The following is a 22,166-nucleotide window of genomic DNA, read 5'->3' on the forward strand; positions in this document are numbered from 1 at the left end:
TGTGTTGTATATACTGTAGCTTTTTACTTATACATAGTTAATTAAAAAAAAGACACTAAAGACATCTGGATTTTATTAATTTTTTCAAAATTCCCCTAAACAAGAAATCACAGAACTAAAAAGTCACATGCTAAGTTGAGTGTCTTTTCATAGCATGGCATCCTCTCTATGTGCCCACTAAGGGCTCAATCCTGCAAAACCTTACTCCCTCAAATAGTCCTTATGCTGAGAAGTCAATGGAAATACACGTGCAAGTAGGAATACTCACAAATAAGGTTTTGCAGATCTGGAACATGGAGATTTTCAAGAGCTTCCCAAGAGATTTGGACACCCAAATCCCATTCAACCAAGTTGCCTTTGAAAATCCCAGTCTAAATTATTAACTCTTCATGGCAGAAGTTTTATCTTCATTATTAGTAGCATTTACATCATTACTGTAGCACCCAAAATATCCCATCAGGACCAGTGCCTCCCTGCCCTGAATGTTAGGGAAAGATAGATGATGAGACAGTCATTGCCCTGGAGAACAAATATATTTTAGAGTACCTCACACCCACTGTGCGCTAAATAAATACTCAAGATGCTTTCAGAAAACTACATTTAAACAAGATAGTCTTTTGAAGAGACTTGGAAGGATTACATTTTTTAAATCAGTAAATGTCAGCAAACGTCATCTTCACCATACACACACACACACACACACACACACAGAAAAAGTATTTCCATCACTAATCGTCAAAATTTACAGAACAGCAAAGTCAGAAAAATGCTATTTGAGAACTTATTATGGTTTGATTTAAGGACATTTACTTTGCACGTTTTTGACATCTGATGTTGTATCAGGTTATAAAGCTTAACATTTGGAATCCTATCTGCCGCCATTAAAGCATTATTGTCTGGCCTCCCCCCATAATTTCCCACAACTATGACAACTGAAATTGAAAAAAATGCTTTAAAATAATCGTTGCTATTATCCATCGAAATTGTCCAGAAAAATAAAATTCTGCCAAGCCTACTTTTAAAATGCAGCTAAATTGCTTTTATTCCCCCAGGAGTTTGATTAAAAAAGGAAGCTCTCTGATCAGAGTAGATAAGGAAGGAGATATTTTTAAAATGCAAGAAATACATTTTGAAATCAGAACAAAGTAAAGTATTTTTAGCAAATAAAATCTCCTCCTTTCCACAACACCACTTCTATGCTAAGGGCTCAAAAACAGATAAAGAAAAAGTTAAAGGTGGAAATAAATACAGTCATGCATTAGGCACCCAGTGCCCACCTCACACACAGTTGAAGAAACATGTTTGATCTTGAAATCCAATTTGCTGGGCTGAATTCCACAAGAGCAAAAGGTTCTGTCCTATTTCTGAAGGAAGTGCCTAGTCAGAGCAAAGTGCTGCCATTTCAATAAAGCAAATTCTAAGAGACAGTCCCGCCGGCAGAGCCTCACTTACAGAAAGCCAGAAGCTCACAGCAAGATCTCTGCTCCACACAGGTAGCTTACAAACCTTAGAGTTTTGTGCATGACAAATCCTTTCGCGTACCTCCTTTTTTGCGTTTTTTACAAAGCAGCCCTGCCATTTTGGCTCCCTACAGTATGCGATGGTCCGGAGCGTACCTCTGCAGTGCAGTGTGGGCAGTGCAAACGTTAAAGGCAGAATGGCAGCTGGACAGGGACTGACACGCCTGGCCAGTCAAACTTGGGTTAATTTGGTCATGGTGACTTGGGAGGAGAGAACAAGGCAGCAGCAGTTATGTGGAGGGGAGAGTAGGGGGAGAAAAAATACTTTGCTTAGTAGCATGAAATTCAAGAAGGATGAACTCCCAGCATGAAATTTGCAACATACCTCACGTTCTGTAAAGAGAGACAAAGAAGCCATAAGTCCATCGCGGTCAGCTCAAGGCAACAGCTGACACACAATTTTTAAAGGTTGCACTTAGCCCACAAGAAGTCCCCGGTTAGTCATCTTTGCCCACTAGCCAGGGCACAGTCACATTCCCCTACCATTAAGCGATCACAATGGCTTATCAAAGAGAATACTGAAGTGCAGAGAGGAGTAAGAGGTTCAAAAGGCACTGATCACTTATGCAGATAGTCAGAGACACCTAATAGCAGGTCTTATTTCATCATCTTCCATTCCCCGTGTGGCTATGTTTGCTCTGAGGTTTAAGCTTCAGGTTTATCATAATATTCCACATGCCAGAGTTTCTGAAAATAAGAAACTGTCCCATGAAAGCAAATAAAAATGAAGCTGCAAAGTTCAGATCAGGATTATTCACAATTCTAGTGCACATGCCTGTGTGAACATTCATTTGCTGGGGTACTCTCAACATGGTGAACTCTGAAGTGTATTCACAGGGTTTTTTGGTAACAATTCTGCGTCACCGTTTTCCCCTTCACACCAATAGTCCGTTAATGAGATACAGAAATGAAGCAGGAGGGGAAAAATAACTTACAACACACACACAAAAGAGACCAAGACAACTCACAAACACACAATGGAGACAGCAACAAAAACAAATTATTCAAGATTGAAAAATGTATCCATGTCTGGGAAGAACCCAACAGATGTTTTAATAAAGGCTCACAAAAGTTATGCAAAAAAATTAGTCTAACTGAGACAAGTTTCACACGTCTCCAGATAACAAAAGCTATCTCCACACTGAAAAGGGCTTCCCAGGGTAGCTACTGTATACCAAAAGAGCTATACCAGCAAACCCCCCTTGTGGAAAAGCACCTTATACTGGCAAAAAAGGGGTTGCCTTTTAACCAGTATAGCTTATACCAGCTCCTCAAATGGAATAAGCTCTATTGGCAAAAGCATTTTTTTTTGGCAGTAAAACTGCATCTACACTACACTAGGATTTTTGTTGGCATAGCTAAGTGATTTTCCCCCCCACACTCCTACCAGACTCAGCTATGCCGGTAAAACATTCTAGTATAGACCAGCCCTCAGCCAGAAGGGGGGAAAGCTAATTTGCTTCTTCTAAGGGCATGGTGACACTTGCAGGTGTAAAGCGCTGAGAGTTAAACCAGCCATCAGAGAGCGCAGTAGGGAAAGCGCTGCCGTGTGTTCACACTGACAGCTGCAAGCGCACTGGCGTGGCCACCTTTGCAGCATTTGCAGCAGCATTGGGAGAGATGCATTATGGACAGCTGTCCCACAGAGCACCTCTTCCCATTCTGGTGCTGTGGCTTGTGGGAAGGGGGCGGGGGGGGGCATTCTGGGTCCTGTCCCAAAGCCCCGTGATGCTTCGCTTCGCATCCCAGCAATCGCTGTGCTTCCATTCACATTTGGCGCCATCTTTCAATGGTTTTTGTACTGCGCGCTTTGTCTTCCCTTTCGGTCTGCCAGAATGGAGCCCGAAGTGCTGAGGAATATGCTGATAAGTCTCGCCAGCACGTCACGTTTGGCAGTTGAGTTACTCCTTAAGCTACAAACTGACAGTGAGGAGTCCGACGACGATGTCGACCCGCATAACGCATACAACAACAACATCCCCACGGTTATATCGCATGCTGTACCAACGTTTGTGAAGGGAAGGGTGAACGATTCACTCAGGCATGGACCTCAGAGGTTCAACACCTGGAGGCTGAATTTGAACAGCCAGAGAGCAGGGCTATTAGAGGGGCCCAGCGTGGGGCTGCAAGGATTAGGGATGCCTTGAGGGAGCAATTTGAGGCTGAAAGCCACCAGTAATGTTTGGTGCCTGCACGGGAGTGAAGTGCAGTGGTTCCAATGTTAGTAGGAATCTGTGTTTCCTATGTATGATACACTGACTTGCAGTGCTTGTTTCTTTCCTGGGCTAAGGTATCTTCTACTTAATGCAATAATAAAGAATGTTTTCAAAGCCAAAAAATCCATTTATTGAAAAGAAACACAACTGCTTGGGAAACAGAAAGGGTAAGGGGGTGGGGTGGGGAGGGGAACGGTACAATCACAGATTTGCGTATCATACTGTTATCATTTTCCTGTTATCATACTCAGCCTTCCCATCTGGAGTGCTGTGCAATGAGTGCTGCACTTCTGGCTGGCTGAAATGCATGGTGATGGGGGTTGAGTGGGTTGGAGGTGACATGGGGGTACAAGGGAAAGAGTTTTGGAACAAGGGCTGCGGGGTGGGGGGGGCGGAAGCGCTCCACCTGCATTGCTACGAGCGCCTGTATTGAGTCCACTTGGCGCTCCATAATGCTTAGCAGACGCTCGGTGCTTTGGTGCCGGCGATCCGCATTCTGCTGGAGGACCCTCCTTTCTCTCTCCCGCCACTCCTGCAGTTTTTGATTTTCATTAAGGGACTGCTGCATTACTTCATGCAGCATGTCCTCTTTGCTTCTACGTGGCCCCTTTCGAATTCTTTAGAGTCTTTCGGCCGGTGATGACATGAATGGCTGAGATCTCAGGGTTGCATCTGTAAAGGCAAAATGCAACACTTAACAGAGGCAGCGTTGTTCACACCAGACAGATCAATGATTTGGCCGTACTTAAAGTAGACAAGCACAGTCTACACAATAGCAGAAATTGTCTGTACCAAAGCAAGCGCACATAACCCACAGGAGCCCCAAAATGGTGAGTAAGCACAGGGGCCAGGGGGACTGATTGTTTCACGGCTGTACTGTCCTCTGGGTTTCTGTGCCTTGGGGAGAACTAACAGCAGCAGGGGCCCCCTATACTGAACTCTGTCCCCACATTTTCCACAGGAGTTCATCCTGGAAGATATCTCGCTGCTGAGAGTGACCTAGGAAGCAAGGGAGGGTCTTGTACTACAATGCAGCTTTCACCCCAGCCCATATGCAGCTTGCCTGTGTGCAGCAATGGTCCCCCCACCGCTCATGGCACAGTGGCACGGACATGTTAGCCTTACAGGACTAGGAGTACCGTAGCTCTCCCAAGGAACCTGCACAAGCGCATTGCCCCAGCTTCTGCATGAGACCTTTGAAGAGATCACTGAGGCCAATTACAGCAATGTGAGAGAGCACATCAACGCCCTATTCCGCATTTAGGCATGCATGCAGCCCTAACCCTCCTAGCCCCAAGAGCCTGCACTGAACAACTTCCTTCCCAAAATAAAAGCCGCTTACCAGGAACCTCCTCTGGTGTTTGTCCTTCCCCAAGCACCGGCCGCTGCAACTGGCTACCTTTCTCCTGGCTTGAAAACAGCTCTGGCTGCATGCATCTCTGGATGCTGGGCTGTCTCCTCTCCTCCACAGCACCCTCACTCCCGCTTTCCTCCTCCTCGTCCTGCCTTGTTGAACTGGACTCTGAAGTGTCCATGGTACTCGGAGTGGAGGTGGGGTCGCCCCCAAGTATTGGGTCCAGCTCTTTGTAGAAACGGCAGGTCGTGGGGGCAGCACTGGAGCAGCTATTTGCCTCGTGGGCTTTGTGGTAGGCATTCCGCAGCTCCTTCACTTTAACCCTGCACTGCAGTGCGTCCCGCTCATGGCCCCTTTCCATCATGTCCCTTGATATTTGCCCGAAGGTATCGTAATTCCTGCAGCTGGGACTGGACAGCTTCTCCCCCCCCAAACACTGACGGGACACTTTTGGAGGCCGATCAGAGCGCACTAACAGACCAGGGCATCCACACTGGTGCCGTGGCACTCCAGCTGGGGCGCATCAAGCGTTATGCTTCTCGTCGAGTTGGAGTACCAGGAGCACTCCAGATGCGGAGTCCGGGCACTCTACGTGCCTTGCCAGTGTGGACGCATTATGAGTTAGAGTGCCAGGGGCTGCTTTAATGTGCTGTAACTCACAACTGTAGTCATGCCCTGAGTCACAAGGATTGGTCTCACTCCTGATTCACATCTGGTCTGTAGTATTGTGAGGGACTCTGCTAAACAGTTATAGCCCCAGAGTCAAATTTTCAAAAGCCTGTGACTTAGAAGCCTAGGGCCTGGTCTAGAAAAGTTATACAAGTATAACTTTGCGGATTAGGTGTGAGAATTTTTATTGATATAATTATACTGACATAAGCCCTGGTACAGATTGGTATAATTGTGCCTTATACTGGGGGAGGGGCGGGGGGAGGTTGGTGCTCTAACTCTATTAGTTAATGTAGCAAAACTTTCTAGGAGACAAGCCCTAAGTCCTATTTGCAAACGTGATTTAGAAGCCTACATTCCACTGACAGTCAATGGGACCTAGGTGCCTAAGAATTCTACCCTAAGTTTCATTGACAGTCAGTGGGGGTGTAGACTCCTAAATGCCTATCTCATTTTGAAAACAGGACATAGGCACTTTTGAAAAATGTACTTCCATTTTTGCAATCAGATCCTTGTGGGCAGACCTACTGGGGTTCCCCATGGGCATGGGAACGAGGGTTGCCAACCCTACAGGATTGGCCTGGAGTCTCCTGGAATTGACATCGATCTCCCAGTGACTACTGAAAGCAATCCGGGAGATTTTAATAGGATATTTTAAGAAAATGGCATTATGTCATGGGGGGAGAGGGGGGGAAGAGGAGGAATCTCCTGCAATAGCTTCAGTCAGAGTTGGCAACACTAATGGGGTCCCATCTGTGTGGATCCAGTTGCAGGATCGGGGCTTATGCTTGTTCCAGTGTCTGGCCATTAGTTGGCCAAAACACAAACACACACACACTCTTCTTTGAGAAAAATCATTTTTGAAATATTGCCAAACCCCCAAACATACTAAAATCATGATCTAGGCTCCACCCCAAAATAATGAGATTTTAATAAATCCAGAGTTCATTGCCTTCTCACTTCTGTGTCTTTTTGCTACACTCCAGTCATGTTTTCAGGCTCTTCTCTGCAATCAGAGAATAAAAAGGGTTTTTTGTAAAATAATGAAATAAATAATTAGTAAAAGAAATGAAAGCTGAGATTTTCCTGTAATCCCCTGAAGAATAATGTGAGTGGGGTAAGGTCATGAGGCTTGCAATAAATCACCTGAGCAGACAACAATGAGATAACTCAAATTGTTTAGCTCTAGGATCCCTATTCTAGCCCAATGCCCAGTAATATAGACAGTTAGGTGCTCAGTACAACACAACAAAAAAAAAAGGAAATCAAAGGTAGCAGAAAAGCAACAGTGAGAAGTCTTCAACCCCAGTTATGTGTTTTAGGACTCACCGAGACCTACACCTGTTCCATTCTGAACTTATTACGGCTTTAAAGATCAGTGCCCTGAATTGGACTACACTCTCATGCTTTTGTCATGGGCATTCAGTCAGCAGCAACACCCTCCCCTCCTTTCTTTGGCATGTACTGTGCCTCTTCTCAGGCACCACGAGTCATGAGACAAGGAAAATTAAACAACACAGCCTGGGATTTGAAAAGGGAAATAGGAGACACATATATCAGCCTCCCATGATACACGTCCTGTGAGATTTCCATGGAAAGTGCAGAGGCGGTCGTTCAAAACCCGGGACATCATCCTTGTAAATCAAACAGTGGTTTACAGAATCCCCTTTACTTGTGCATTGCCTGAACAGAGCCCAATCCTCCCTCCCACAACTGACACGGACTTGTGCCTTACCTCTCCAGTAGTTCCACTGAAATCAGAGTGAGGTACAACTATCTCAATGCAAGTAAGAGTGGCAGAATTTAGCCCTTACATTTTAATCTCTTCACAGCAGGGATCTCACTACTATCATGCACTTACACTGGCACTACTGAAATAGTAAAAAACAATAAAGAATCATTAAGTGACCAGTGGGTTTGTCAAACACCATGGAAGCTGCCCCAAATCATCCAGGCAACAGAGCATTCTCTGGCCTATTGGATTCTCACCGTGGCACAGGACCATAAACCACCCCTCTCTCAATCCCAGTGACGGGGCCATGGCTAGGGTATCCATAGGCTCTAACAAGCCTCAGATGCCATAACAGGCCCTGGTGATCATTGACAGCCAATACTATTTAGTTGTGCTGACTGACCTGGCCTTATCTACTTAAACTAATATACTGCCTGGACTGTATAGCCACATGTCACGCTGTACAGTTTATACCCACAATAGTAAGTTGCGCTGTTAAAGGCACTTTGGTTCCAAATATCCGGCTGCTTCAGGGCATGGGAATGCAGACAACTGCACAGAATGAAAGGGATCAGTAGCAAGAAAGTGAAAGCTCCAATGAGATTTTCAAGCATTTCTCAAGAGGCATGAAAGTGAATTTTAAACTCAGCTTGAACCCAGACAAAAAAAACAAACAAAAAAAGGAATTCCAATTAGGCAAATTCCACTACCCATAAAGGTAAGAACAATTTGATTTCAACATGAGGTACTTGCTTATCTGCTTCCTCAATAACGTCAGCATAATTAACACGGTGTTAGTGTTTTAGGATACAATGCAGGCCACCTTTAACTCACCACCATTAATGTTCTTGTTATAAAGGGCAATCACTAACTCTCAACTCTTAAAAAACAAAATAGAGTGATAACTAATTAATTTTAACTACAGTTATTTCTGACCCAAGGATTGAACCTCACCCAATAGAAAAGCAACAGCTGTCACAATGCTGATCATGGCACTTTGGACACACAGCACCTTCCACTTAGTTCATATGGTTGGTTAATTTCATCCTCTATTTCACTTGTTCAAAATTTCCAAATTGTGCGTGTAAAAAAGTAACACTGACACTGACAGCTTTTAGGGAAAAAATTGGTCTTGTGGTTAAACCACAGGTCTGGAAACCAGGAGATCCTGTGGGGTCCTATGCCTGGCTACATCACATACAAATTAACTGAGCACATCACTTCACCTCTCTGCCTCAAAGAAGGTGCAAATGTGATGCCTATGTACACATGCTAACAACGTGTGGCTCATTGTCCCCCTCTAGTGGCCAAGGATACACAGAAATTGACAAGCCTACTACTGCATTACTGATGTGTTAATGTTTGCAAAATCTGATGAAATCTTTGGATAAAAAGTGAGAGAGCAGTGCAAAATATTCATCAGTTAGGGATGCAAAAGTAGCAACAATACTAGGCAGTAACTTCAATCAAAATGATAGGAACTGACCTGATCACATTCATAGGAAGGGAAAGTGTTAGGAATTACATCCAAAACAGAAGTACTTTAATAAAAGGAAATGACTAGTAAGCCTGAATAGGCAGACAATACACACACTCACAGTAACCAGATAAGCCGACAGACTCACAGTGCCATTTAGACACAAGGAGGTCAGAAAGAAGGCAAATGCAAAACAACTGCTTTTGAGAAAGAGAGGTCTGATCACACTTCTTTTTTTAGCTCAGAGAAGTGGGTCACATTGGCTTCTATGGGCTTCTGTTAAATTGACAGTGACAGTCCCATCAGAGACTGGCGGGCAGTGAACAAAAGGTCTCCCTTATTTCCCCCTAAAAGGATTTTTTTAAAAAACAAACACTCACATCAGATAGAAGCCATACATTCTGGATCAGGATTGGCTGAAAATTTTCCATCAAAACAGTCTTTCAGTGGAAAATTATGTTTGACAAAACAAAATTTTCCACAAAAAGTGTCTGTTTTCCACGGAATATTTCAATTTTTCGCCAAAATCTTTTGGTTTTTGAGTTTTCAGCAAAAACAGAACATTTCCATGGAAAAATTTAAGAAAAATCTTTTTTTTTCTCCTATTGTTGTTGAAAACTGCCATAGGAAAAAAAAATAATTCAGACGAGCTGTATTCATGGTGTAATGCTATAACATTCAGTACGATTGTAATGTGACAGAGCCCCAAAGGATACATCTACACGACAATAAACCACCTGTGGCTTACCCATGTCAGCTGACTCAGACTGCGGAGCTATACAGCTGCACCGTAGCCATTTGGGCTTGCGCTGGGACCACCCCAGAGCCCACTTATGATGGGAAATGGAAGAACCATGCACTGTTTGGGGCCTGCATATGTTTTTCCTTTGCAATGTAGTTATGCAGCTGTTTCTTTTCTATAGTTAAAATGCCCACTGACCCACTGTATCAAAGAAACAGGACCGCAGGACAAATGAATGAAGTCTCAAAATTGATTTTTGTGTTTAGCCCATAAACAAATATCTCCGTACCCTTAAATAAAAGCATGTGTCCAACTCTATCCCCTGACAGAATCCGCTTTTAAGGATTCAGCAGTTATGAGTCCTTTTAAATATAACAAAAAGATATTAAACTTGTTACCTGAACTAAGCAGAATGGGATCAGGACAACAAAGAAGATATTGCTGAAATGAACACTGTTCTGGTCCTTATGTAGCTATGGGGCTTAATGAGGATCAGCATGTGGATAACAATTAGAGAAAGAAAACGTGTGCCTATTTAAATACAGGGGCTCAAATTCCATGTTACAGGCTCTACTGGGCCATTGATCACTATTTTTTTGTTTTGTTTTGTGTGTGTCAGCGGTCATTTCGACTATAGAAAAGAAACAGCCACTGACCTACATTGCAAAAGAAAAGCATACATAGGTCCCTAACAGTGAATGGTTCTTCCCTAACTCAAGAAGAGAGAGAAACAAGAGTCCCCCTCATTTAGATAAAGTCATCAGAGATCAACAATCCCAGCTCCTTCATTTATAATATATTTAACTCTCCCCATACATCATGGCAGTTTGCCTGCTTTGTTACTGTCACAATTAAGTCGCCGGCATGGCAGTTGATCTTTTTTGTTCTTCTGCACTTTGGAACAGAAAGTTATTCAACTCAAGCTTGACAAAGGAACAAGAGAACATGGGTCAGGAATGTCCTACTAACATCCTGTATTAATTGTTCTGTGACTGGGACCTTCCTCCTTTGTTTCCTGCTTCTTATCTCCACCTCTTCCCCAGTTTTGAATGCATGCCACCTAGAGAGGAGGTGATTACTTAAGGATAACTGATAACTAGCCATCTTCTCCACTAGCTTATTCACTGCTACCTAGTAAGTAGGGAACTCTCCCAAGCAAATGAAGGCCATCCATTTCTAGAATTTGAACATTTTAAAAGGAAAAAAATGTTTGTACAGCACCTAGCACAATGGGGTGAGGATCCATGAGTGGGACTCCTAGGCACTACCACAATACAAATAATAAAGCTTCTATCCTTCAAGACGTGAACTGAATGAATTCAATGAAGTATCTTCCTGAGCCTGCAAAAGGATTGCTTCAGTCCATGAGTTTGCACCCTTGCTCAGTTAAAGTTCTGCCATAAAAAGAAGGGATTTTCCACTCATTAAACAAGGATTTGTTGGTGGTGGAATGGAGGCGGTGGTTGGTCTTTGTTGTTTCCCACTGCCTCCTGCATGAATAACAGGAACCTTGTATTTAAGAGAGGGAGGTAGAGTCTGAAAGTTGCCTGTTAAAACATTAAGGAAAGAGAGAGTCTAATGTGCAGAGGAAAGCTATGTGGGGAGACCTACTGAAGTAAATGTCATCCTTTAGTATCCCTGCACTGGCCTTGGGCAACATCAATACTCCCTTTGGAGATACTTGTTCTTGACCCCACCTCCCCTACCCTCCAACCCCCAGCACCGCCCTGCTATACAGTTAATAAAGAAGTTTTTAAATTTCGTATAGCAAATGCTATATAAAGCATTGCATATTACTATGTAGTCCACACTACTACTTTGGACTTCTACACCAAAGAAAAGTTCAAAGAGATTTATCAGAATGAATTAATCTTCAGAGACATTATTGTATTATCATCTCCATTTTTAAAAATATAATACACACAGAGTCTGAGGGCAAAGTTTGGGAACCCAAATCAGGCACCTAAATAAGGGGTTAGTTTTCAGATGTGCTGACACCCCCCAATTCCCATTGAGCAATGAGTGCTGAGCACCTCTAAAAATCAGGCCACTAACATGAGCACCCAAGTTTCTAAGTTTTGGACAAAGTGACTACTGAAGGACAAATCAGCCAGTTAACCAGCAGAGCCAGGAACGTACCTGAAGAGTCCCAACACAGTCCATTCATTTTAATCTGTGATCACACAGCATTGTCCCCTCTCCCCAAAAAACCCACAGAAATTACTTGCTAACTTCTGTACACTTTAAATCTGGCCCCAAATAAGGGCTCAATGCTGCAAACACTACCATTTGTCACCATTAGCGATTCCGACTGAAGTTAATGTGATTCCACCAGGTAGTAAACATTACAATGAATGATATTTGCAGAAACAGACTCGAGGATAGGGTGACCAGATGTCCCAATTTTATAGGGACAATCCCAATTTTGGGGTCTTTTTCTTATATAGGCTCCGATTACCCCTCACCCCATGTCCCAATTTTCCAAATTTGCTGTCTGGTCACCCTACTCGAAGATAAACATTTCCACAGCCTTCTCAGTTGGATACGGATCATCAGGAGAAGTTTTACATGCTTCAGCTTATTGCTTTTCTTCTCCTCCTATTTGTTCTAATTGATATAAAGTGTTATGCAGAATTTTATATTAAGCATACATATGTCTACACATTTGCACATGTCAAATGTTTTTTTCTGACTATGTCAAGAGAAATAAAAGGCAACAGGACTCACTGATGAAGGCAATGACAGCAGATAAACACCGGTAGTAGCAAGAAAATGGCACTCTCCAATCCAGCCTGCGATATGGAAGTCAAGAAAGAAGCCGTTTGCTATATATGAATTCGCATCTACAGCTATGACTCGCAATTTAAGGAAAGGAACTCTTTTTGGTGCAGAAAAGTGACTGCAGGAAAAGTACACTGAAGATAACAGATGCTGCAAACCACAAATATAAGTTCTCTCTGAACTGTTACTAACAGCTCTAGATGCACAAACAACAACAAAAAAGAAAAGGGAGTCCTGCTGTGAGGTTTTGCTAAAAAAAACAAACAAACCTTGCAATTCAGATATTTAACTCAACAAATTTTATTGTTTTATAGTAAATACTGGGTCTGAATCCAGTACAATGTAAATAGGGTCCAGCCTAGGGATGGGCAGACTATTTCACAAGGTTGGAAACCACACCCAGAAACTCAACCAAAGCTTTCAAAGTGTTTAGCACCTCTTCCTGTCCCGAAGCAGCAAAACAGCAGCAGCCAGAGTCTACAACTCATAGCCATGCTGGCTAGTGCCTTCACTCTGTGAATACATTCAGTGATTTCAGCAGAGCTACTTGCATGGTAGGATATTACTCCACATATGGTAGAATCTGACCTTTTAAGGAGTTTTTCTAATGGTTCCGGTTCTGCCATATTCAGGAAATTATTATTTGTATGGCAAGAGCCTCTAGGGGTTCCACCAAGATCAGGGCCCCATTATGCTGGCTGCTAGACAAACACAGAGTAAGAAACAGCTCATGCCCCCAAAGAGTTTACAATCCAAGTAGTCAAATCAGACAGACGCTGGGAGATAGAAAGTATTTGTATTCCCATTTTACAGATGGGACCTGAAGCACAGAGAGACTCAGTGACCTGCCTGAGATCACGTGGAAATTTTGTAGCAGAGCCCAAATTGGACTCAGGTCTTTGAGTCCTAATCCAGTCCAGCATTCCAACCACATGACTATTCTTGGAATTTCAGGAGAAAACTCAACCATGAGAAATATCAGCCCAAGTACCAACCAAAAGAGGCTCCGAGTTTTGTGAGGGATCCAAATGTTTGGATTATAGATTTGGGTGAGCATCCAAGCGTTCAAATATTTCACTGAACAGGAGGTGCAGAGTTTTGGAGATGAGGCTAGAAATTCCTCATGGTCTGTCAGTCTAGCCTGTTGCATTTCCTTTTTATTCTAAGGAAACACATCAGTGGCATCAGGCACCAGCCTACCTCATAGTTTGCATAAGGCAAGACATTATTTTGTGCCATGAGGCGCAGCAGCAGCAGTCTTGGCAGGCAGATGTTCAGTGGGCTTGGGCACTTTGAAGAGGAAGTGAGCCCTTCAAATCCAACCATTGGCCAATCTAAATTTCTTTTTAAAGCTACACAGCCTGACCCTGACTCAGGTTGGCGGGGAAAAGTGGGCAGAAGAGCTACCCAGTGAGATACACTCAAAGCCAGGAAAGAGAAGCGGCTTTGCTATTATTTCCTGTTTCTAATGTAGTAGTGTGCAAGCACTCCAAACAGGAATCGCGGCCCCATTGCTCTAGGCACCGCAAAAAAATCCCACACAAAGGCAACCCTTGCCCCAGAAAGCTCACCCAGTATAAGAACAGCCCCCTTGAACCACACTTGCATAGATCCAGCAGCCAAGAATCATCACATGGGGGTTGCTGTAGGTTAGAATGGGAATCTTTCCTTCTCCACATCCTGCTCAGGCCATTCAGAGGGCAGAAGCCTGATTCCTTGGGTTCTGTTCTCCAGTGAGAACTCCTCCTTCATTCCCAATGTCAATTTACAGTCATGTTACTACCCATGGTGTGACATGCCAAAATACCCAGCATCCTTGGAACAACAGTCTGCGTCGCTTGTGCAGACCTGTCCATTACAAAAGTGAAATTTCCCAATCAGGACAGATTCTTGTTATCTGTATTTTCACTTCCTTGAGAAAACTCTCCACTGTACCACGCTGCCTCCCCACAGCTGGATTTGCTCTCAAGCAAAATTCCCTAGTGCAATGAAACTCCTTTCACCGTGACCTAGGAAGTCCCATATTGTTTTCAGGCACTTCAGTGGGTATGTAAATTGCAATTCCGATTGGCTTCAATATGACAGGGCTCCAAGATGGGGTGTGAATAGGGTGACCAGACACCAAATGTGAAAAATCGGGATAGAGGATGGGAAGTAATAAGAGCCTATATAAGAAAAAGACCCAAAAATCGGGACTGTCCCTATAAAATCGGGACATCTGGTCACCCTAGGTGTGAACAGCCTTACCAGTGAGTCAACAATGACATAGATCCCTAAGGGGTTAGACTCGGCATAGATTAAAGGTATAGTGCTAGCCACTCCTTCCCTGCCCAACATCCTGGTGAGGTGGCGTCACTGTAGCAGATCTCTGGAGCATGAGCAGGAAGGGAGGCAAACGATGATCCCAACGAGATGGCATGTGAATGAAGACCAGTGGAGAGCGAATTAGGAGAGGCACATTAAGGGAAAGTCCACAATCAGATGCCTGGAAACCCTTCCAAAACTCCACCGTCCCTGAAGAAAAGAAGATTCAATCCTCTGTGTGTGCCAGAGCTGTGTATTAGACCCATACCACTATGCAAGACAAAAACTACAGTATGCAAATGCCATTCTATTTTAAACTGAAAGAGACAACAATCTTTGCATCTATTTAATAATATGTCTTCAAACTCTTGCCAAGCAGGCTAAGTGGGAAGATGTGTTTTGAGGATCACACATTGTTTTTATTTAAAGATAATGAGAAACAGACAACATGCTCTATAAAGAGACTGTAATAGTTCCCCATCTCATCCAACTCCCACGTTTCACGACATCAGGAGTTTATTTCCCCACCCCAAAGAACTGGTGTACATCTCTCTCGCTTAGCTAATTAAAAGTTTTCACAGCCAACATATGGCAGCTTCACTGAAAAATACATCCTTTCTTTTCAGTGTATATTTGTATTACAGTTCAATCGTTTTAAATAAGAAATACTAAATGAGGAATTGGAAGTCATTAAAGCCAGAAGGGCTGGCCTGTTTTATGATCACTTGAAAATACATTTTATTGGGTGTTGAAAAGTGTTTTTATAATAATAAATAATAACAACAACATCAACAACAAGCAGCTCTTATAGAGATCTCCAGGTGTTTTACAGAAGAGGCAAGTATCATTACCCTCTTTTTAAAGTCTAAGAAACAGTCACTGAGAGATAATAGACTTGCTGAAGGTCACCAGAAATAAAACCATGTCCAGGGCCACATCACCTAGGCTACACTGCCTTCTCCTCTCTCCCTCCCCCATACCCCACTCCTCCAATACATAAATAAATAAAAAATAAATATTCTGCCAACCGACTCCTTAAGGCAAGACTGAACTGGAATCACGTTGCACACCATGTTTTTCAATTAATTTACACGCAGCACAGAATCCATGACTTCTGGCTGCAGAAACACAGGTTTCTTCGTGGCTAAGATGGAGTCCCAGTGTTGTCTACATGGTGACTTATTGCACAGTAAGCCACTGTGTGACTGTGTAGTGCACCAACTTGCTGTGCAAACATTGTTACACCACAGTGAAAGCCCTAGCATACGGCTTAGCATACTACTTCAAAGTGCAGTATGTTAAACCACACTCTCACACTTTTGCTGTAGCAGTGGCCACACCGTGAGTTACTACACAGCAAGCTGGGGTAATGTAGATTCACAGTAAATCCTCCTGTAGACAAGACCCAAGTCAAGAAATACATACATGGGCAGGCTGGACACATTCCATCCAGTAAAGGTTAGTAGTGTGTGCAGACATGTGCCTGCACAAACACAAGCATTATCCATCTCAGAGGTGATGACTAAAGAGAGTAACAAAAATAGCACATAAAGCAAGAGGTATTCCATATCTACCACACATGTGGCCAGGAAAACCCAACACAAATGCCATATTTTGCATATCATAGCATGTAACTCAATCTATTGCATCAACTGACCTAATACAGCCCCAGTGGGAATCAGTAACCTCCAGCAGTAACGACTAATGTATTTAACATATTTCAAAGACAAAATCCACTCAAAGTAACAACGCATCCCTCCCAACAGTCGCCATCGTCTGCTGGAAAACCATGTGATGGGGTGGAGGAATTATTTAAGCTCAGTACCAATGTGGACACAAGAACAAATGGATATAAACTGGTCATTGGGAAGTTTAGACTTGAAATTAGACAAAGGTTTCTAACCATCAGAGGAGTGAAGTTTTGGAATAGCCTTCCAAGGGAAGCAGTGGGGGCAAAAGATCTATCTGGCTTTAAGATTAAACTTGATAAGTTTACGGAGAAGATGATATGATGGGATAACATGATTTTGGTAATTAATTGATCTTTAAATATTCATGGTAAATAGGCCTAATGGCCTGTGATGGGATGTTAGATGGGGGCGGATCTGAGTTACCCAGGAAAGAATTTTCTGTCGTATCTGCCTGGTGAATCTTGCCCATATGCTCAGGGTTTAGCTGATCGCCATATTTGGGGTCGGGAAGGAATTTTCCTCCAGGGCAGACTGGAAGAGGCCCTGAAGGTTTTTCGCTTTCCTCTGTAGCATGGGGCACGGGTCACTTGCTGGAGGATTCTCTGCTCCTTGAAGTCTTTAAACCACGATTTGAGGACTTCAATAGCTCAGACATAGGTGAGAGGTTTTTTGCAGGAGTGAGTGGGTGAGATTCTGTGGCCTGCGTTGTGCAGGAGGTCAGACTAGATGATCTTAATGGTCTCTTCTGACCTTAGTATCTATGAATCTATGAGTATTACTGCCACGAGTTGTCACCAATCACCACATTACTCAGAGTCATGGAGGCCTCATGAGACAATAAAAATTGGATAGAGAATATACTGGGGGAGGAGGGAAATGTCAGCTGGTAATGAAAACATAAGAGCTCCATTAGAGAACCATTCAGACTAAGACATCAATAGAATCGACACAATGATCGCTGACTAGACATAGCCTGTTGCATCAATCAGGTCCCAAGAGGCACAGATTCAGGTTGACTAGCAGGTCAGGTTTTTCTGTTTTAGATACTGCAAGCTGACTTTTAAGTCACTAGCTTCTGCAGTAAATTATAAATAACTGCATGCAGTTAGCCCGAGATGTCAGAGAACAAAATCTGCTGAAGTCATGACTGCTTTGATGACTTGAGGTCAGTGCAAGAGAAAGCCTGCGGGTAACCAGCTTTTGTCTTCCCTACTTCCTGCTGTCACTAAGTCTTCTAAAAAAAACATAACGGGTTTGAGGGATGCCTCTTAGTTTGCTGATGTGCTGAGGAAGATGAACCACTGAAACAGGAACACAGTAAGGTTGAAAATATGAAACGGCGGTGCACAACTCTGAAGTTAACAGGGGAAGCATAAAGCAGCTCCAGTTACAGGCTCTACCAGCTGTAATGATGGTCAAAAGTCCCAAAGAGACACTGCTATATGAAAGCAGTGGGCCCTTCTTATGGTATATGCCAGTGTCAGTTTACTGCGTTCTTAGCTTTTCTGATGTCCCTAACAAGTAGTCATCAAGAGTTCTCTATGTCCCATGTATCCTCACATAACACCCCACACTTCCAAATTCATAAACACAGGCTGAGATTTTCATCCACGTGCAAGGGATTTGGAAACCTAATCACCTTTAGAATAAATAAAGGAAGCACAGGCAGGAACGTCTGTGAGGGGAGGGCTCCTACCTCATACTGAGAATGAGGGGCGATCAGCAGGTTATCTCAAGTGCCTATATACAAATGCACAAAGCCTTGGAAACAAGCAGGGAGAACTGGAGGTCCAGGTGATGTCAAGCAATTATGACGTGATTGGAATAACGGAGACTTGGTGGGATAACTCACTTGACTGGAATACTGTCATGGATGGTTATAAACTGTTCAGGAAGGACAGGCAGGGCAGAAAAGGTGGGGGAGTAGCACTGTATGTAAGGGAGCCTGCTCAGAGCTCCAGTATGAAACTGCAGAAAAACCTTAGTGTCTCTGGATTAAGTTTAGAAGTGTGAGCAACAAGAGTGATGTAGTTGTGGGAGTCTGCTATAGACCACTGGACCAGGGGGATGAGGTGGATGAGGCTTTCTTCCAGCAACTCGCAGAAGCTACTAGATCACACACCCTGGTTCTCATGAGCGACTTTAATCTTCCTGATATCTGCTGAGAGAGCAATACAGCGGTGCATAGACAATCCAGGAAGTTTTTGGAAAATGTAGGGGACAATTTCCTGATGCAAGTGCTAGAGGAGCCAACTGGGGGGGGGGGGGGGGCGGGAGCTTTTCTTGACCTGCTGCTCACAAACCAGGAAGAATTAGTGGGGGAAGCAAAAGTGGATGGGAATCTGGGAGGCAGTGACCATGAGTTGGTTGAGTTCAGGATCCTGACACAGGGAAGAAAGGTAAGCAGCAGAATACGGACCCTGGACTTCAGGAAAGCAGACTTCGACTCCCTCAGGGAACTGATGGGTAGGATCCCCTGGGGGAATAACATGAAGGGGAAAGGAATCCAGGAGAGCTGGCTGTATTTCAAGGAATCCCTATTGAGGTTACAGGGACAAACCATCCCGATGTGTCGAAAGAATAGTAAATATGGCAGGCGACCAGCTTGGCTTAACGGTGAAATCCTTGCGGATCTTAAACATAAAAAAGAAGCTTACAAGAAGTGGAAGATTGGACAAATGACCAGAGAAGAGTATAAAAATATTGCTTGGGCATGTAGGAATGAAATCAGGAGGGCCAAATCACACCTGGAGCTGCAGCTAGCAAGAGATGTTAAGAGTAACAAGAAGGGTTTCTTCAGGTATGTTGGCAACAAGAAGAAAGCCAAGGAAAGTGTGGGCCCCTTAATGAATGAGGGAGGCAACCTAGTGACAGAGGATGTGGAAAAAGCTAATGTACTCAATGCTTTTTTTGCCTCTGTCTTCACGAACAAGGTCAGCTCCCAGACTGCTGCGCTGGGCATCACAGCATGGGGAGTAGGTGGCCAGCCCTCTGTGGAGAAAAAGGTGGTTAGGGACTATTTAGAAAAGCTGGACGTGCACAAGTCCATGGGGCCGAACGCGTTGTATTCGAGAGTGCTAAAGGAATTGGCGGATGTGATTGCAGAGCCATTGGCCATTATCTTTGAAAACTCGTGGCGAACGGGGGAAGTCCTGGATGACTGGAAAAAAGCTAATGTAGTACCAATCTTTAAAAAAAGGGAAGAAGGAGGATCCTGGGAACTACAGGCCAGTCAGCCTCACCTCAGTCCCCGGAAAAATCATGGAGCACCTCAAGGAATCAATCCTGAAGCACTTACACGAGAGGAAAGTGATCAGGAACAGTCAGCATGGATTCACCAAGGGAAGGTCATGCCTGACTAATCTAATTGCCTTCTATGATGAGATTACTGGTTCTGTGGATGAAGGGAAAGCAGTGAATGTATTGTTTCTTGACTTTAGCAAAGCTTTGGACATGGTCTCCCACAGTATTCTTGTCAGCAAGTTAAAGAAGTATGGGCTGGATGAATGCACTATAAGGTGGGTAGAAAGTTGGCTAGATTGTCGGGCTCAACGGGTAGTGATCAATGGCTCCATGTCTAGTTGGCAGCCGGTATCAAGTGGAATGCCCCAAGGGTCGGTCCTGCGGCCAGTTTTGTTCAATATTTTCATAAATGATCTGGAGGATGGTGTGGATTGCACTCCCAGGAAATTTGTGGATGATACTAAACTAGGAGGAGTGGTAGATATGCTGGAGGGCAGGGATAGGGTACATAGGGACCTAGACAAATTGGAGGATTGGGCCAAAAGAAATCTGATGAGGTTCAATAAGGATAAGTGCAGGGTCCTGCACTTAGGACGGAAGAACCCAATGCACCGCTACAGACTAGGGACCGAATGGCTAGGCAGCAGTTCTGCGGAAAAGGACCTAGGGGTGACAGTGGACGAGAAGCTGGATATGAGTCAGCAGTGTGCCCTTGTTGCCAAGAAGGCCAATGGCATTTTGGGATGTATAAGTAGGGGCATAGCGAGCAGATCGAGGGACGTGATCGTTCCCCTCTATTCGACATTGGTGAGGCCTCATCTGGAGTACTGTGTCCAGTTTTGGGCCCCGCACTACAAGAAGGATGTGGATAAATTGGAGAGAGTCCAGCGAAGGGCAACAAAAATGATTAGGGGTCTGGAACACATGACTTATGAGGAGAGGCTGAGGGAACTGGGATTGTTTAGTCTGCAGAAGAGAAGAATGAGGGGGGATTTGATAGCTGCTTTCAACTACCTGAGAGGTGGTTCCAAAGAGGATGGTTCTAGACTGTTCTCAGTGGTAGCGGATGACAGGACAAGGAGTAATGGTCTCAAGTTGGGGAGTGGGGGAGGTTTAGGTTGGATATTAGGAAAAACTTTTTCACTAGGAGGGTGGTGAAACACTGGAATGCGTTACCTAGGGAGGTGGTAGAATCTCCTTCCTTAGAAGTTTTTAAGGTCAGGCTTGACAAAGCCCTGGCTGGGATGATTTAATTGGGGATTGGTCCTGCTTTGAGCAGGGGGTTGGACTAGATGACCTCCTGAGGTCCCTTCCAACCCTGATATTCTATGATTCTAAATGGAAATTGGATATCCAAATCCCCCTAGCCAACTTTGAAAATCTCAGTCATATATTTTTACTCACTCCCCATGTCCTCAAGTTTGAAACTCTGGACTTCTGTGTCCACGGTATTGACCATATGTATACCTGGTACTTCCTGTATCAGGAAACCTCTCTGCACTGTGGATAAAGTTATCACGTAGGCTGAGCAGCAAGCCTGAAGCTGCTAAAACACTGAACCCTACAGCAAGCAGAGTCTGCCTCACCTAGCTCTTGTCCCAGATCACCTGGCACTTGAACCCTTACCTAGAAACTGATAGATTTCAGCAATGGAAGGAGTTCACTAGCTGAGCCCCTGTTCTTGTGAAATAAAGGCATGATCCAAAGCCCAATGAAGTAAGTGGAAAGACTCCCATTGACTTCAATGGGCTTTCAATCAAGTCTTAAAAGCGGAACATTTTGGACCAGACAGAACATTCTCTTGGGTGAAGAATGATGGAGGCAATTTCGGTTTGCTGCAGAGAGTGAAAAGATGACAGAATAAATATCAATCATATGCGAATGTTTGGCCTATGCGGCTGCTTTTAAAATATGCCAAAGAGATTTAATTTTACAATACTCCTTGTGTATATAAAACTCAGAACTGTGTTGAATAAGCCCTCTGTACTCCCACAGTACTGAGCTGTGAATCACTTGAATAAAATTTACATTAATAAAGAGCCCTGATATGTTACAATCCATAAAAAGCACTGAAGTAGTTATGATTTCATGCATTGCAGATATAGTCCAACCTAAACCACCACAAGTCAACCACCACAAAGGAACTGAGCAGTCTATAAAATGCCTTTTCCCCTCCAACAATATTTTTAAAAACAGTTGTGAAAACTGATTTTCTGTAAATTATTTTGATAACTATTTTGCTACCATTTCTGAAAAAAGTTTTTAAAAAAATCCAAAAATTTTAGTGAAAACAAAAAAAGCTATTTCAAAACACTTTGAAATAAAAACAACTTCAGTATTTCAATTTTTTTAAAAAAGGGTGTTTGTTTTTCAACCTGCTCTAATAAAGATGCAGAGCTATTCTGCTGATTCTTGCTCCTGCCAGACCAAGTGAAGG

General features: G+C 43.6%; 1 protein-coding gene across 5 annotated transcripts in view; it reads right to left on the reverse strand.

Moving 5' to 3' along the window:
* The window catches only part of PARVB (parvin beta), a 97,543-nt gene that overhangs the window by 65,066 nt on the left and 10,311 nt on the right, over window positions 1-22,166 (reverse strand). The window contains exon 1 of one of the 5 annotated variants that reach the window (XM_073316534.1): window positions 12,438-12,579. The exons of 3 other annotated variants lie outside the window; for them this stretch is intronic. In XM_073316534.1, coding sequence (XP_073172635.1) covers window position 12,438 — 1 coding nt within the window. In that variant the 5' untranslated portion in view covers window positions 12,439-12,579. Of the gene's footprint in view, window positions 1-1,506; window positions 1,643-12,437; window positions 12,580-22,166 lie in introns of those variants that run through there. One more of the 5 variants, XM_073316542.1, reaches the window with a different exon arrangement.

The sequence above is a fragment of the Lepidochelys kempii genome, chromosome 1 (assembly GCF_965140265.1).
Source record: "Lepidochelys kempii isolate rLepKem1 chromosome 1, rLepKem1.hap2, whole genome shotgun sequence".
Lineage (NCBI taxonomy): Eukaryota > Metazoa > Chordata > Testudines > Cheloniidae > Lepidochelys > Lepidochelys kempii.